This window comes from Dysidea avara, chromosome 1 (assembly GCF_963678975.1).
Source record: "Dysidea avara chromosome 1, odDysAvar1.4, whole genome shotgun sequence".
NCBI classification, from domain to species: domain Eukaryota; kingdom Metazoa; phylum Porifera; class Demospongiae; order Dictyoceratida; family Dysideidae; genus Dysidea; species Dysidea avara.
The window spans coordinates 219,361-237,160 of record NC_089272.1 but is presented as its reverse complement, the minus strand read 5'-3'; the positions used below and the strand labels follow the sequence as shown (position 1 = coordinate 237,160).

Sequence of the window (17,800 nt, the reverse complement as noted above, 5' to 3'; positions counted from 1 at the left end):
ATTTCTGACTGACTGACTGACTGACTAATGCCTTTACACAATCATAACTCAACAATGGCTAAGGCTATGGGCTTGATTTTTGTGTTGCTAGATGTCATTTCAGCCCTACTGGTGCCATACTGCAGTATGTACAATGCACACATCATGGACTTACTTTCGTCCTCATCCGTATTTCCATAGTAACTACATTGACTGCAGAAGTGCTTCTTCATTTGTAACGCTGTATAACAGGCTGAGACATAGACATAATAGCCACTTCACTGTTCATTGATAGTTGAGGTGAATGTTCACATGAAAACAATAAGCCTGGTCCCATTCTACTAATGTGATATGTACAGGTTCACTAGTCATGTTATAATACAAGTAGCCGACCTCCCTTGTTTCACTACTTTTTATTTCTGATTTTGCAATGAACAATGTGCTAACAGCTAAAACCTATATTCCCAAGGCAACAGGAGTTTGTTTCATTCCATGTCAATACTTCCAAAAGATAAGTGCTAGTGTACACCTTGGGACGTGACTAAAAAGTGCAGAATAGAACAGAAACGAACCCACTAACAGAATGGAAGAAACTTGTCTATTTTGGAAACAATATCAAATGCTACAATAACAGCAAATAACACCATCTTACAGCTTGAGCCAATATTAAGCTTTGCATTTACAAATGTTCTTGAATCTTTTGTACTCAACCAAAAGTGAACCCTTTGCATTACAACTGTAAAAAAAGCTAAGTTGTTGAAGGGATGTTACTTGGAATTGTTAATTGCTGCAGTCAGTTTTGTGATTGCTTCTTAGGTGATGGACAGGCTCCATGTTGTAGTTCATCAGCAGGCTGCTACTACAATAGGATTTGTACTATGAATTACATGGGATGATATTAACCTTGTCTACAGCACTAATAGTAACTGGTTCACTTATTGCTCACATTAAGACAAGTTTTAAGCGCAGGGTTTCAAGCACGCTTCATAATCACGTTGAAACGCTTGTGCCTGTTTGTTGTGTTAAATAAATGCTATATTGTAAACTAGTTTATCACCTGTGCTATTGATCACTGTACTAATCGATCTTTCTGTTGCTACCACTTAGCACTGAAATTTCTAAAGCTCTCAACTTCTAGGGATGGAACCTCAGTTACCATTACTGTAGATGTAATAAAATAAATGTACAAACACTTTGAGCTCTCATAGATCTGGTTACATATGGACTACAACATTGTGTAGTAATGGTGTCCTCTTATACTGAGAGAACATAGTCTCACATGATCAGGGTAGGTCTATGATCAACAGTCAGGGTAGGTCTCCTGATCAACATAGTCATAATCATGATCAGGATTAGTGATGTGTGATATATACACCTGAAATGGTGTATTTGTATCTAACAGCTGTGTAGTCACGATATGATATCAATATGTGATACATTGCATCCTTTGTACAAAGAAGCCAAAGTGAGTGGGCGGCTGATAAATTTTTATTGTTTAGTACCAGCCATTACACCATTACACTATTATATAACAAGCTTAAGGAGTCCAGGAAACAGGTAAAAAAACCAGCTACACTGTTAAATTGAAGAAAGCCAGACCTTCATATTTTCGTGATTGCGCAATCAAAATATCGATACGTGTACGTGTGTATCGGTATTGCAATACTCTACAGCTGGAGTATCGCGATATTCCGATATATCGATAAGTATCGCACATCACTAATCAGGATCAACATGACAATGATCATGATCAACATGATAATCAACATAAGTCACATGGAGAAGAGGTCACACAAACCATGTGGCCACAGGAGACCTGATAACTCAAGGTAGTGATATTATAGGATGACTTGTCAGTAATGCACTTGTCAATTTCATGCCCCACCCCCCCACCCCCAGGCGTCCCCACACCCCAGGTGGGGATTTGACATTGCTTCTTGTCCCCACCCCTGGGGCAATTGACAGTTGTTCAATTCACTGGCCGATTTTCGGTAGTTGCATTTCTAAACAATAAAATCGCACTTGCTATAATTTTACTAGCTACAGGGCAGGTTTATTACTAGTCGCATGCATGAAATATGCGCTTAGTCCTCGGCTTAGTCATCCTTGAGGTGTTGTCAAATCCCCTACTATGGGGGTAGGGACATAGTGGGGATTTGACAGCCAATTTTGCCCCAGTAGTGGGGAATTTGACACAATAATTTGTCAAATCCCCTGTATTCCCCCACCCTCCCTGGGGGTGGGGATGGGTTAGTGTGCTAATGTGACCGGATCTGCGAAAACCCGACACAATCGCACAAGCCTAGTATAAAGCATTAGGTGAAATATTTGCATATTATTGAAAAAATTCTTTGAACACCTGTTTCTTAGTGAAAGAAGGGAATAACAATAACAACCTGTATATCATTTTATTTGCCTGCTTAATTAAGGTTACGGTATAGTCACGGGCAATCATTCAAAATTTTGAATGCCTATCGATACTTTTTGAGAAGCCCATAAAACCAGTTTAGCAGCGTGAAAAGTTTTAAATGAAGGTGAAGCTCTTCATATTTAATGTTTTTATGTAGCTACAGTGTAGTTTGAGGCAGGTGGAACACTACTATTTGTTGTAGTAACACAAGTAAGCCGGCCATACTTTTTGAGAAGCCCATAAAACCAGTTTAGCAGCGTGAAAAGTTTTAAATGAAGGTGAAGCTCTTCATATTTAATGTTTTTATGTAGCTACAGTGTAGTTTGAGGCAGGTGGAACACTACAATTTGTTGTAGTAACACAAGTAAGCCGGCCGTACATCGCTCAGCTCCAGCTGTCACTACCATGTTTTTTCCACTGCCAAATACAGCAAAAGCTGTAGGCTCTATTGGCTTTTCTGGGGCATAGTGATACTGTATAATAAATTTATTAGGTCCTGTGGAAGCGTTTTTGGTGTGTTTCTCCCCAGTGACTCAGATACAGGCCTTCAAAGAGCTTGTTTCACTCGAAAAAACTACTAAAAGTTCAATAAAACGTCTATACTAACAGCAACTTAAAAAATCACTTCCACAGGACCTAGATATTTTAGTTGTTTAGCCACTTGTGTTGAAATTATAAGGATTCAGTAATCTGTTAGTCTGGTTTTTGGCGGCGCGTTTTTATAAAACATCGCTCTATTGTAGACCACACACCCAAGAACAGTCGTTGTTCTGTAGTAAAAACAAACAAGCACAATTAGTTGTATTGCTAACACTACACAGTTGTTGAAATTATTTATCCCTGCTTGGTTTAAAGCCTTAAGGTTACGGAATAGTTTTAAATGCGTGGGTGGAACAAATTACAAAACCTGCTTTAAACCAAACAGGGATAAATAATTTCAACAACTGTGTAGTGTTAGCAATACAACTAATTGTGCTTGTTTGTTACTACAGAACAACGACTGCTCTAGGGTGGGTTAGGGTTAGGGCTAGGGTTAGGGCTAGGGTTAGGTCCACATTGTTCTGGATACAACATGACTAATGGTGAGCAATGTGCTTCAGAGACTACATCAGGCCTAGCACCTGTGTATGCACCCTACACTGATTTCCGGTGGGGCGATGTTCATGGTGAACTAGTCTGCAACTTCATGTTGTCGGCGTATGAAAAAGTTGTCCACTGGAAGCCAAATGTGTTTCTGATACCCTTTGGCAAGGCTGGAAAGCGATTTGTGAAAGAACTTGCAAGATTGTATCAGTGTTTTGCAGAGAATTCTGCCCTTCACTCCATTGCCCTGTTAGCAGTGTCTGTGATGCAACCTTTACTTCTACAAAAACCTTACAAGAACAGCAAGGCTAAGGATTATTCATCTCATCTGATACGAAGACTGGATTTATGGTGCAAGGGGTCTTTTGATGATCTGCTGCGTGAGGGTCAGTGTATACAGGACCGCCTTAGGCAGAATAATTCACTAGGGGGGAAGCTCCATGATCGCTCTCGTCTGTTTGATCATTTAATGTCTGAGGGCAAGGTTAGTATGGCTCTTCGTTTACTGTCGGAGGATTCAAAAGGTGGAGTGTTGTCACTAGACTCAATGATTCCTTGTGGTGTGGATCCATCGGGAAATCCTGTATATCGAACTGCTAGAGACATTCTATTAGAGAAACATCCATCAGCAAAGTTTGCTACCCCTGACGTTCTTCTAGATCCTACTGGTGATCTAATCACTCCCCAGTTTGATCCGATAATCTTTGACTCTCTCACAGGCGATCTTATCAAGCGTGCAGCACTTAATACTCATGGTACTGCCGGTTTGTCTGGTGTGGATGCTTATGGGTGGAAGCGTCTGTGCACCTCTTTTAATGAGGCTTCTGTTGAACTGTGCCAAGCCTTGGCCTCTGTTGCCCGCTGCTTATCCATAACTACAGTTGAACCTGCAATTTTGATGCCTTTTGTTGCTTGCAGGCTGATACCTCTCGACAAACGCCCAGGTGTGAGACCAATAGGTATCGGTGACGTGCCCCGTAGAATTGTTGCTAAGGCGATCCTTTATGTTATAGGTGATGATATTGCACTGGCTGCTGGCCCATTACAGACCTGTGCGGGACAATCAGCTGGCTCTGAGGCTGCTGTACATGCTATGAAGAATATGTTTGATGACAGTGATTGTGAAGCTGCACTCTTAGTGGATGCTACTAATGCATTCAATTGTGTGAATCGCCAAGCTGCCCTACATAATATATCCATCCTTTGTCCTGCATTTTCTACTATCCTGAACAACACTTATGCTCAGCCAGTCCGATTGTTTGTAGTTGGAGAGGGTGAAATCCCATCTTGTGAAGGAACAACTCAAGGAGATCCTCTCGCAATGGCAATGTATGCCCTGGCTGTGGTTCCCTTAATTAAAAGACTCCATGTGGCAGTCCCCAGTGTTGGGCAGGTATGGTTTGCAGATGATGCCACTGCGGTGGGGAAACTGAAACTTTTGCATAAATGGTGGCAGATACTATCCTCTTTGGGACCTAATTTCGGGTATTTTTCTAATGCATCTAAGACAGTGTTGATTGTAAAGTCTCATTTGTTAACTATTGCAAAATCTATCTTTGCTGACACTGGTATGCAGATTACTGATCAGGGCCAGCGCCATCTTGGGGCTGCATTGGGCTCTCGAGAATTTGCAGAGGGGTTTGTGGCCAAGAAGGTTTGTTCTTGGTCTAGTGAAGTGCTTGCTTTGGCTGAGATTGCTACAAATCGTCCTCATGCGGCTTTTTGTGCTTTCACTCATGGGATGATAGGCCGGTGGGTATACATCATGAGGACCATCCCCAATGTCGGGCCCCTGTTTCAGCCTCTAGAGGATGCCATCCGTTTGAAGCTGATCCCTGCCCTCACTGGCCATGGTGCTTGTTCTGCCTTAGAGCGTGATGTGCTCTCTCTACCCTGCCGCCTAGGTGGCTTGGGTATTGTCAATCCTGTAGACATTGCTGATTCTCAGTTTACTGCATCTATCAAAATCACACACTCTCTGAGATCTTTGATAGAATCTACTAGCCCCTCTACCCGACGTTAGTTCTATCAAGGCTCAGATTCATCAGGATCGTCGCTCTACTTTGAGGGGGAGGGCTTCTACGATCAAATCTAATCTTTCGTCACAATCCCAAAGAGTTTTAGACCTGAACAGTGAACCGGGTGCTTCTGCCTGGCTGACAGCATTGCCTTTAGCAGAGCAGGGATTCCATCTGATGAAGCAAGAATTTTGGGATGCCTTGCATCTTAGATACGGCTGGAAGCTCCTGAACATACCCAGTCACTGTGTTTGTGGGGTCCCATTTTCTGCGGATCATGCTATGATTTGCAGACATGGAGGCCTCACATTTGTTCGCCACAATGCTTTGTGAAACATCACTGCAGAGTGGCTTTCCAAGACATGTCATGATGTGGCCCTTGAGCCACCTTTACAGCCACTTACTGGGGAGATCATTGCACCTAAGACTGCCAACCGTCAGGATGAGGCTAGGGCAGACATACATGCTAGGGGATTCTGGGGGCAGCGGCAAAGTGCCTTTTTTGACGTAAGGGTGTTTCATCCTAATGCACCGAGCTACTGCAACACCAGTGTCCCCTCTTTGTATCGACGTCACGAGGCACAGAAGAAACGTGAGTATGGTGACCGTGTCAGAGAGGTTGAGCAGGCCTCCTTCACTCCCCTTGTGTTTGCGACCACTGGAGGTATGGGAAGGGAGGCAATAGTTTTCTACCGTCGTTTGGCTGACCATCTATCTCGCCGCGGCTCTACTGGTTACAGTCAGACTCTGGCTTTTATCCGATGCACATTGTCTTTTTCTCTACTTCAGTCAGCTACAATGTGCATACGTGGAAGTAGGTCCATCTCGCATCGCTCCTCTGATGCCTCTCCTGAGATGGGCCGCATTGATGAGCACAGGGACTTTTTAAACTTTTAGCTATCTGGTCCTTTTTATTCAGTTGTCCAGCATGTGCTTTCTTTGTGCTGGGGGTGGTAGGTAAGGGCAGTCCATCCAGCCCGGGGAAAAAAAAAAAACTGCTCTAGGGTGTGTGGTCTACAATAGAGCGATGTTTTATAAAAACGCGCCGCCAAAAACCAGACTAACAGATTACTGAATCCTTATAATTTCAACACAAGTGGCTAAACAACTAAAATATCTAGGTCCTGTGGAAGCGATTTTTAAAGTTGCTGTTAGTATAGACGTTTTATTGAACTTTTAGTAGTTTTTTCGGGTGAAACAAGCTCTTTGAAGGCTTGTATCCGAGTCACTGGGGAGAAACATGCCAAAAACGCTTCCACAGGACCTAACAAATTTAATATACAGTATCACTATGCCCCAGAAAAGCCAATAGAGCCTACAGCTTTTGCTGTATTTGGCGGTGGAAAAAACATGGTAGTGACAGCTGGAGCTGAGCGATGTACGGGCTGGCTTACTTGTGTTACTACAACAAATTGTAGTGTTCCACCTGCCTCAAACTACACTGTAGCTACATAAAAACATTAAATATGAAGGGCTCCACCTTCATTTAAAACTTTTCACACTGCTAGACTGGTTTCATGGGCTTCTCAAAAAGTATCGATAGGCATTCACAATTTTGAATGATTGCCCGTGACTAGAATTAGTTTTAAATGCGTGGGCGGAACAAATTACAAAACCTGCTTTAAACCAAGCAGGGATAAATAATTTCAACAACTGTGTAGTGTTAGCAATACAACTAATTGTGCTTGTTAGTTTTTACCACAGAACAAGGACTGTTTTTGGGTGTGTGGTCTACAATAGAGTGATGTTTTATAAAAATGCGCCACCAAAAACCAGACTAACAGATTACTGAATCCTTATAATTTCAACACAAGTGACTAAACAACTAAAATATCTAGGTCCTGTGAAAGCGATTTTTTAAGTTGCTGTTAGTATAGACGTTTTATTGAACTTTTAGTAGTTTTTTTGAGTGAAACAAGCTCTTTGAAGGCTTGTATCTGAGTCACTGGGAAGAAACACGCCAAAAACGCTTCCACAGGACCTAATAAATTTAATACACAGTATCACTATGCCCCAGAAATTCCAATAGAGCCTACAGCTTTTGCTGTATTTGGCGGCGGAAAAACATGGTAGTGACAGCTGGAGCTGAGCGATGTATGGGCTGACTTACTTGTGTTACTACAACAAATTGTAGTGTTCCACCTGCCTCAAACTACACTGTAGCTACATAAAAACATTAAATATGAAGGGCTTCACCTTCATTTAAAACTTTTCACGCTGCTAGACTGGTTTTATGGGCTTCTCAAAAAGTATTGATAGGCATTCAAAATTTTGAATGATTGCCCGTGACTATACCGTAACCTTAAGAGGAGTTGGAGAATCTTTCAGTAGACCCAAGGACACACAATCTATGGGTGTTTCTTTACGCCACATCAAAGCGACTGTATGCGATTGAATTTTCTTTGCCTTTGTATGCAATGAAGTAAGGTGATAAAATAACAAACTTACCCTGTAATGGATTTCCCTATGCATGGCAAACACGATGGCTAAAATTTCAGCTCCGTACGTCAATCCGTTCATTAGTTACAACCGTTTTAGTAAACGCTTGTAATGTGTTTCCCTATACTTGCTGTACAAATCGATTTTTCTGTTGTTGCTACTTTGTAGGGCTGTAACTCTGAAGGTTATACGAAGCTGAAACTTGGCCAGAGGGTACACTTGGATAAGTAGATTATAAATCAGAAATCCAAAAAATGCATGATTCTGTCAGGTTTTCGCAGATCAGGTCACAAATATTAGGACAATACTGTAGCTATTCATATTCAGGTGGAATGGTCTAGCATGACCAACCACTTTTCCTCATGCACTCACACACAAAAGTGGTCTGGCCACATCAGATTAAGATGGTCCTGTCGCAGCTACAGCTGTGTTTGATCAAGTACTAAATGAAGGTTGCTCATAACATGGTCATTACTTAATACCATTACACTGTACACTTCATATTAAGAATAGCAACCATCCCACACTGGAGATTCAGTGTCAATCATACCAAGATTTCAGTTTTAAATGAATGAATCTAAGTGATGTACAATGGATTTGAAGGAATGATTAGCAAACAATAGGTAACTGCTCAATAAGCTGGTAATTGTGTGCTACCATGAACAGGTAGTGGGTCCACCAGCATCAATTAGGTCTAGGGTGTCACTTGCTGTAGGTCAATCAGTCAAGTCTTGACAAGGCAAATTTTTACCTTGACCTAGCTGTGACTTGAAGCATTTATCAGTGCTTGACCAGTGATTTTAGCATTGTTTCTGACCACTGTTCTATTTCCTGTTCTACAATGCATGATTGTGCTTGTATCTTGACCCCACTGTTGATCGACCAATTTAGTGGCAATGACTTTGGCCGTTGCAAATCTACCTACAGCAAGAGCTGTGTAACACCCTCCTTTTGAAAAGACAAGTCCAGTGATTGTATACAACATGTAAATTAACAGAATTATCACAACTACCACAGGTCAGTGTTCACCAGTTAACAGGCCATCATTATTAAAACCATGATCACATGCTGGTGAGGTCAGTACACTATTTTAGTGGTAATGAGTCAACAAAACGTGTGAACAACGTGTAGTTCACACGTTAAGTGTAAGTGGGCCCTACACGAAATGTACCCCTTTACAACTATTTGTTTGTTTCCGATATTACATGAAGTCTTAATATTGTTACACTAAGCGTGTATGTACACCACGTGGTTACTCGCTCCAACACCACCCCCACTGACCCCTACACCAACTTGTCCAGTACAGTTTTGTTACCAGTACACTTAACAATTCAAACATACGCCGAACAACACGCGCAACTCACCGCGACACTGGCACTGCTTCCCGCGACTATTTGAGGTCACCTCTAGTATACGAGTGTCACCCGGAGTAACTGTAAACCACGTGATCAATTAATAAACAACAATGATAAAAATATTTTTGCAACAACAACAATGACGTAAAACAAAATGTCAGTTACTATATACCAGTGGACTTGTCTTCTTCATGTTACATCGACTATGAGGGAGAAAGATGTGCAGTAATGAGTGCAGTACATATTGGGGGGTGGGGTGACATTATTGATTGTGGTAATCATTGATTGTTTTCTCTTTGATCTACTGGAAAAATTGATTAACCTTTTGATTGATGACACACAATAAAGCAGATGAGAGGGGTACCCAGCTCCACCCCCAATCTTATGACAATACAGTCAGGGGTATAGCCAGACTATCATCGGTGATACCAAGGACGAGCTGCATATAGCAACAAAACTTGAGGGTAAGGCTCAATTAAATTAAATCTGAGAGGAATTTCAGCAGTTTATCACAATAAAGTATTAATACGCTGTATTAGGGTGACTGCTCTATTAGGGTATCTTGGTCTTGAATTTCTGTATACCACCTACAAACATTAGACCCTCTGAAATTGAATATGAGGCTGGACTAAATAGAGTTTATTGCATACAATTATTGATGCCAGGGTTCTAGCTATGCCTCTGATTTGGTCAACGGTCAAACACTATTTTAACAATCAAGACTTATTCAAGTACAAACCCCTTGACATCACTTACAATAACAAGAGGGGCAAATTGTGCCACCTCGGACGACTTCTCTGTCTGAGCTGGGTCTGAGATCTGACCAGTAGGCAACGCCCCTAGGAAGTTTCCAAGGTGATGACACACCTCCAAGGTGATGTAATGATCCTGCACCATGGAAACGATGAACTCACAATCCTTATCACCAGTACCCTAATAAGAGAACACCATCATCATGACGACTAACAATATGATCAGTATTGAAAAATGTTATCACCAGTACCCTAATAAGAGAACACCATCATCATGACGACTATATAACAATATGATCAGTATTGAAAAATGTGTGGAGAATTCTCTAATACCATATAATTCTCCAATACCATATAATTCTCTAATACCATATAATTCTCTAATGCCATACAATTCTCTAATACCATGAATTTAAAAATTGTTAATTTAGAAATGGAAGTAGGGATCAAGCGATAAAAACTACTGAAACAAGTGATTTGAATGATGGCAACTATTACAACATAGCTTTGTGGGGAAATCCTTACATTGGCATCTCACCACGTCACCATATATGTTCAATGCCAAAGTAGGGATTTCCCCACAAAGCTATGTTGTAATAGTTGCCATCATTCAAATCACTTGTTTCAGTAGTTTTTATCGCTTGATCCCTACTTCCATTTCTAAATTAACAATTTTTAAATTCACTAGTTTGTTAACTTTTTTTGGTATAGGTATATAGCTATTATGATCCCTACTTAAACAGTACTATCGTACTGTTTGATATACAAATATTCGAGGGACAGTTGCTTGGCTGCTCACAAAATTTTCATCCTCGAAAATTAACAATTATCAGGGTTAGCTCTATGGTAACAATTATAAGGGTTAGCTCTATGGCAACATCAGTGAAAAACAAGTGATCTTCAAAAATAAAACCACTGAAATTTATTGATCCACGAAAATTATGTACCTCGATAATAATTTGTATGTATGTATGTGGTATAACTACACTATTACAGAAAATTAACCCTAACCCTAAGACTCTCTGACCTTACAGCATTGTCAAACATTATTTATTACAGGGAATGTATTACATTAGCATGTATAGTAAATATATTGTAATACAGTTCACTTGACTGTGTAATGGACAATACAAGGATCAGGAAAATAGCTCCACATGTAGTAAGATGACATGTTGTGTAGATTACCCTAATAACTCTATCAATGTTACCATCTGACTATAAATCATTCAATCACAGACCCATACACCAAGTGGTATCTACACCATAATATTAATAATTATTATTACATAATCAAGTACTAAGAAATGCAGATAACATTAAAAAATAAATAACGTTTGAGAAAACTACAAGGCCTACATACTTGTACTAACCAGGGTTCGGATCGCTGGTGAACAAAAGCAAGAACATACAATAATCAAGAGTTTTCGTGCCAGTGATTGAAACATACGAAAATTCAATTTAACATCCAATAAAAACAGATTAGCACGTTATTCACATTCCAATCAGTGCCGAAGTAGACACAGAACTGATAATGTTAATTAGTTCACTGATGTGTGTTTCAGAGCTATTTTGCAGGCGGTTTGACGTCACCAATGGTTTGCCTGCTTGTCAGACATTGGAGAGGGTGCTTGCAAGATAATGTTGTAAGAAGGATGGTGTTGTACTGTATAATACTGTACAATCAAGATACTCTAATAGAGCAGTCAGTCACATAATAGAACACACACTTAATTGCTAGTAAGTCTAGCTCTCCATCCTAATTAGTTCTATCCTGTTTACAAAAACTAAGCCCGCTTCTGTGTGTCCAGTTTGCAAACTTGCACAGATCAATATACTCTAATAGAGCAGTCACTCCTTAATAATAGCAGTCATTTTCATACTATCAGTTTCATGTGTGTATTCTCTTGAACAGTGTGGCAGCAGTTACACACCATATATGCCTTGCCCTGGTGTTAGGTAGTAACATTGGACCATGTATAGTACTTGGTTGTGTGTGACACAGTCCTAGTAGTAACAATACAATTAACTCACATATCCCACAATGAAGCCCTTCACATAACCAAGGTAACAATTAGGTTGAGCAACGTTGCGTAACTTGTATACTCCAGCCCGGCCTGTGGATATGATCTTAAAGTGACCTAGGATTGGAGTATAGGAAATGTGGAATAGAAAACAGTACAACATTATCATATAATGTTAGCTAAACGCTATCGAGCACAAGAATGGAGTACAAGAACAGAGTACAGACTTACATGTCGCTCCACCATCTCCACTACAGTTAACCAGTCCATCCTTCCCAAGGGCTAGCTTCTTACCAGACACCTTGGAACGTAACTCAACCACAAACCCTGGCATGAAACACTCCTATAGAGGAGACAACCATTACATGAGGATCAGCTCCATTACAGGTGTATCACTTGTGTACAACATTATTAACCAAAACATCACTTGATCCTTAAATTTGGTTATTTTGATTGAGCCTGTTATTAGTTCACCCCATATTAGGTAATTAACTTGTTAACAATGGATCACATGATCACTCACCACGGCAACCACTGGCTGTACCACTTGAGCTACCACTCTACTGGTCTCCACAGCAACTGTCGACACTGCCTGTCCAACTGATGACTAAAATAACAAGTGGATCACATGATCTCCATTGACACACCCACACTTACCAAAAATCCTCCCAGTGTTGGTCCAGATTGGTAAACCTACAACAAAGTAATGTGGCTATTAATAGTAACAATGACACTAGTAATGATAACAGTATGATCACATGACCTGTTATCATAGTAAAGACAAGAATATTATTAGCAAGAAATGACTTCAACCATATCACATCCTCAACTTGATTGGTTGTTTACTAACCAAGAGGATATTGTGGGCCATTTTGTGGTAGTTTGTTAACCAAACATTGAGGTTGATCACATACCATAATCACTTGTAACTTAACCAAATATGGTGTTACAGTAGATTGCAAGATGGTTGTCAGTTACAATTTATTTCGCTGGCGACATCACGTGAAAAAAGTGAATCAGATACTTCAAAAGAATTTGAAAATGTCTGGCCGCCTATCATTGGCTGCTTTTCACGTGAGTCCTATTCAGAATTTTTGCATGACTGACAACCAACATGCAAAAAACTGTACTGATATTAGAAACACTTTAAAATGTAGAACTTGTTTCCTAACTAAGGGGCCCATGTATTGTGTTGGGGTGGCTGAAAGAAGGTTTGTGAGGGTTCTGGGACACACATAGATACACTACCAATTCACACATTAGATTACTGAGGTATTTTGAACACCTCTAAAATTATTAGCAGCAGGGGCTTATATGTGCCGAAAGCCCCAATCACGTTCCTTACAAATCTGCCTACCCACAGTAGCGTATTTAGTAGATAAGACAATAATATTATGTGGTATACTGGAACCATATAAGGTAGTCAGGCCAACTGTGCCTAGTCAACTTCAGAAGCCATTTCAACACTATTAAGATGGCTAGACCAGTTGTAGAGAAGTTGTACAGAAGTTTTGAGAGGTTTTCAAGTTTTGAATGTCACTGTGCTGACATCACAGCTAAGACATTTTGTGAAACATTTCTCTGTAACAGAAACTTTTGGAATTAATGGTGAGAGGTTGTCATACAGCAGTAATTACTACTTTAATGATAGGAAACAACAATTTATAAAATTATTAGTGGAATAGACAAAAAGGATGAGTACTTCACTAAATACTGGATTTGTTTCTCAACTCCATAAATATGCACAAACCCTTACATGTCTGAAATCAAGTTATCACAATCTGATAACAATCATAAAGGTCACATGATCTCGTTGAAAAAAAAGTGGTTTGTAAAACTTTGAAAGTTGTTTTACATTACTATAAACTATAAAAGTTGTTTTAGTAATGTTCACACAAACATTGATTCACAAAGGATTTCAAAGACAATTAACTCATCAATTACACTATAGGATGTTTATAATACAATATATTATAACATGCTACATTACACACTGGTACCCCCCCATAACCACTGGTGTGACCCTAACACTAACTCTACTGATGAATAGTGTGTTCATATGATTTAGTAAGCCATACATGACTGCTCTATTAGTGTCAATGATAGAGTTACAATGGCTGTAGTATATGTGATTGTTCTATTAGAGTAACTTTAGTCTCATTCTTTCACAGTACTCCATTCATCCATTCATAGCAGTGAGGCACACCTTAATGAATAGAGCATTTACAACACGTGATCTACATTACATAACTTCAAAGATCGCCTACGTGTCCGCCATACTGGTGAACCAAGCACTGGTGAACCGTATCATAGTTCACTCAGTATAGTGTGTTTACAGTATTCTTCTGGCAGTGGAGAGAAGTCATGGTTGCTGTGGAAGAGAATTGCACCTTTGGCAGTGCTTTAGAGGCTAGGAGGATGATTAATAAGCACGAAAGGTGCCAGGACTGACCTGAAAGAAGCAAGCTGATCTTTATAAAGAATCTCGAGGGAATTTCTCGTGTTAAACATCTGTTTCTTGGTATCCCTGACAAGAGTGATCATTCCAGTGTGTAGTGGTTCAATGTCAAAGGACTGGGATGGGTAAGGCTGTTCAACATTCCCGCGTAAGGGGGCCCGGGCACTAGCTAGCTATGTTTGTTATATCGTAGTTGTTCAGCGCAACAACCTTGTTGGCCTTCTCTGCACCATCTCTGCACCATCTCTAGTTAAAATATTTTGTTCATGGTATGGAGACCAGCCTGTATACAAGAATGGGATGAACACATGCATCATAACAGCATTTAACTGCTAAAAACCAGACATTTTGTTATGTTACATTGTAAAAGGCCTCTTACTGAACCTGCCTTTGCAGTGATCATGCTGATATCTGCATGCTGTGCCCATTTTAGGTTGTTGTCCAGCAATAACAACACCCAGGCACAGCATTTAGTATGGCTTACTAGGTGTTGGATAGGCTTGGGTTATCAGAACTAACACGAAAAAAGTAAGGCAACAGTAATTATGACTGCTGAAATATGCCCAGCAAATGCAAATTTCAATAAGCTGGATTTTACTGAGTGCCACATGTGTTCTGTTCTTGATAGCTATGCTGTGGTGGTATGACTAGACACTTGGTTTTATTGGACAATTTACAGATAATATAGTTGTTTCTCCATGGCGAGTGCTGCACACAAACAGAGTTGCGTGAAGATCTTCTGCACACCTGCATGCAAACTCAAGTGTCATGATCAACTACAAAATTGGAATAGTAGACTAGATAGAAGATGTCCAGAAAATGTATTTTTATATTTATTGTTAACAACAGATGGATCAGTCCATGTGCTTGTGTTGTTCGTAAGGTTTGTTGTTGTTTTGTTATAGAAAAACAGCCATATTCTTGGACTCCATGCACTGTTTACCAGTATCTGCAATTTAATGACATAAACAGTACACACATCAGGGGAATCAATCACTTCTGATTAAATGTTGTCATGGCTGTCCATGTGTCCCATCAGCACTACATGAATGTAGTTCAACTTCTCACATCTACGTACACTGGATATGCCACAGTTATGACAATCATGTCAGAAAGGTTTATTGTATTAACCACCACTGAGACTCACCACTTCACAGTTGTGAAGTGGATCACCCAAAATTATAATTTTCACGAAGATGCGTTTAATGTATGATTATTGTACACATTCAGTTTTGTAAGTTTTTACATTTGTATACGTCTGGGGGACAGAGACGATTAGTACAGTGACCCATCTACTATCCGAACGCAGAGGGTGTTCAGATAATTGAAATGAAATTGAAGCTCATTCATTTCTGTACAGAACTGTTCAATTAGTCTAATAGAATGCACACTTACTCTAACAAAACTATCACTTCTACAGTTCAGATATGGGCATATAAAGGAAGGACCACTGTAATAAGTCATCAAACATAAAGACAACTTTAACATATTCAGTCTCATCACCTCAGCAGTAATACCTAAAAGCAAGAGTTCATACATAATATATATACTAAGGAGAGTATCCTACTCTCATATACCCCTGTAGAAGGGTGTATCGTGAAGTTATGACGTAACAACAAGATGTTGTGATTTGTGACGTACAAGCAGCCATAAAAGTGCAACAATCGTTAGCACTATTTCACACTCGCGACGCTCACTATAGCCGTATTTGCGAATGGCCCAGCAAGAAACGCCTACGAAGCGGTCTTAACCCACGAAGGGACGATTGTAGTTCGGTGAGAAACGCTTAGAGTTGGAGTTAATTTGGTTGCTAGTGACGTTGTTAGGCACGCGTTCAATAGATACCATGTTCAACTAATGACATCATTAATTATACAAAGAAAAACGGACGAACTCAGAAGTGTTACATCACAACTTCACGATACGCCCTTCTACAGGGGTATATGAGAGTAGGATACTCTCCTCAGTATATATATTATGAACTCTTGCTAAAAGTATAGCATTCATTGCAAGATTTGTGAAAGACACCTCCCAGAGTCTTCCTTTCAGCAATCCCAATTGCAATATGTGTACTGAGTATTTCTAGGTGGCAGCTGGCTACATATACAATGGACCAAAGAATCATATAACATCATAGCTATAAGCTTTCTATCATGGAACAATTAGTAATAACATTTACAAAGATATACAGAGCTCATATCTCACTAAAAATCAAGCTGAGCCTGAACCAGTCACACTGTAGCTCGAACTCGGCTACAATGGATCTGCTGAGTTAAATCCCAGGAGGTACTCCGGCCAGTAGCCAATACCTTTAGTAACAATAGCAAACAGAGTAACGAAACTTGTCCGGGATAGCCTTTAAGAGAAATTCCCTGTTGAACGGCGCTATTTGAGGATCCACTATTATTAGTCCGCCCCTTAATTCCGGTGTGCAGTTACTAATCAGCCTTGTAAAGAATTGCCAGAGATGTACTTCTCTTCCACTTCTAGTATGAATTCTCTTCAATACCAGAAGAATATACTGTAAACACGATACACTGAGGGAACTATTACACGGTTCACCAGTACAGTGGTTCACCAATATGGTGGATACGTAGGCGAAACTTTAAATTACGTAATGAAGATCACGTGTTGAAAATGCTCTATACTGTAGTTGTGTTATTGTACTGTTACAATATTATCAGTGTGTCTGTTTAACTTTAATGCATTACTAGAATCCCTGAAACACGCATCAAAAGTTATAGTAACATTTCACACCATTGTTCACTACTCACATGGTGGTGTACTACAGCAGGTTGTTGGTTCACAACGCTGACATGAGTAGCTTGCACAGTAGAAGGGGTGTAGGTGGTGTGTTGTTGTACCACAGTAGGGGGTTGTTGGTTGACTACAGTGGTGGACCGTACTGCTGTGGGGGGCGTGCCCGTGTACGTTGTGTAAGTCGTCTTCTCCATCTATCAGCACGTGACCTATAACAAGATTACACTTTTATATTAACTCTCGACTAAAGTGATAACAACAACTCGGTAGGGTGTTAACAAACTAGTACTAATATGCCACACCCATTTACTTTGATATTAAACTTATCACTGATCAATTTTCCACACGAATAATCCGATATTTACTTTCTAGACCTCTTACCTCGTAAATGTTTACACTTTCGCTTCCGCTAATCGCGAGAATATTCTCTATGACGTTATCTCGTGCTGTTCTAATATATTAGAACATTAACAATAGTGTTACTCTAGCAACGCCACTAATAACGTGGTTTGAAGCTAATGGCTT

General features: G+C 40.0%; 2 protein-coding genes across 4 annotated transcripts in view; both read right to left on the bottom strand.

Moving 5' to 3' along the window:
• LOC136252064 (G-protein coupled receptor 157-like) overlaps positions 1-9,390 on the bottom strand; it is a 22,630-nt gene extending 13,240 nt beyond the window's left edge. The window contains exon 1 of the mRNA XM_066044418.1: positions 9,294-9,390. The gene's annotated coding sequence lies outside the window, so the exon portion shown is untranslated. The remainder of the gene's footprint in view (positions 1-9,293) is intronic.
• On the bottom strand, positions 9,378-17,800 carry LOC136252098 (uncharacterized). Of its 3 annotated transcripts, none has more exons than XM_066044475.1 (8): positions 17,657-17,795; positions 17,290-17,484; positions 12,715-12,750; positions 12,581-12,664; positions 12,289-12,400; positions 12,068-12,174; positions 10,041-10,217; positions 9,378-9,487 (listed from the first exon to the last, which is right to left on the bottom strand). In XM_066044475.1, the coding sequence occupies exons 2-8, from the start codon at positions 17,467-17,469 to the stop codon at positions 9,479-9,481; spliced, it is 705 nt and encodes a 234-aa protein (XP_065900547.1). In that variant the 5' UTR covers positions 17,470-17,484; positions 17,657-17,795; the 3' UTR covers positions 9,378-9,478. The 3 variants fall into 3 exon arrangements, with proteins under 3 accessions (XP_065900547.1, XP_065900552.1, XP_065900561.1); XM_066044480.1 differs by having other exon boundaries at positions 17,586-17,743; XM_066044489.1 differs by lacking the exon at positions 9,378-9,487 and having other exon boundaries at positions 10,096-10,288; positions 17,657-17,800.

Excerpts from the sequence above, each read along its gene's own strand:
- LOC136252098 (XM_066044475.1), bottom strand. The coding sequence starts at position 17,469 with ATGGAGAAGACGACTTACACAACGTACACGGGCACGCCCCCCACAGCA. Across the intron at positions 12,665-12,714 it reads CAACACTGGGAGGATTTTTG|TCATCAGTTGGACAGGCAGT; the intron begins GTAAGTGTGGGT and ends TTGTTATTTTAG. Across the intron at positions 12,175-12,288 it reads TGGAGATGGTGGAGCGACAT|GTCACTTTAAGATCATATCC; the intron begins GTAAGTCTGTAC and ends CTCCAATCCTAG.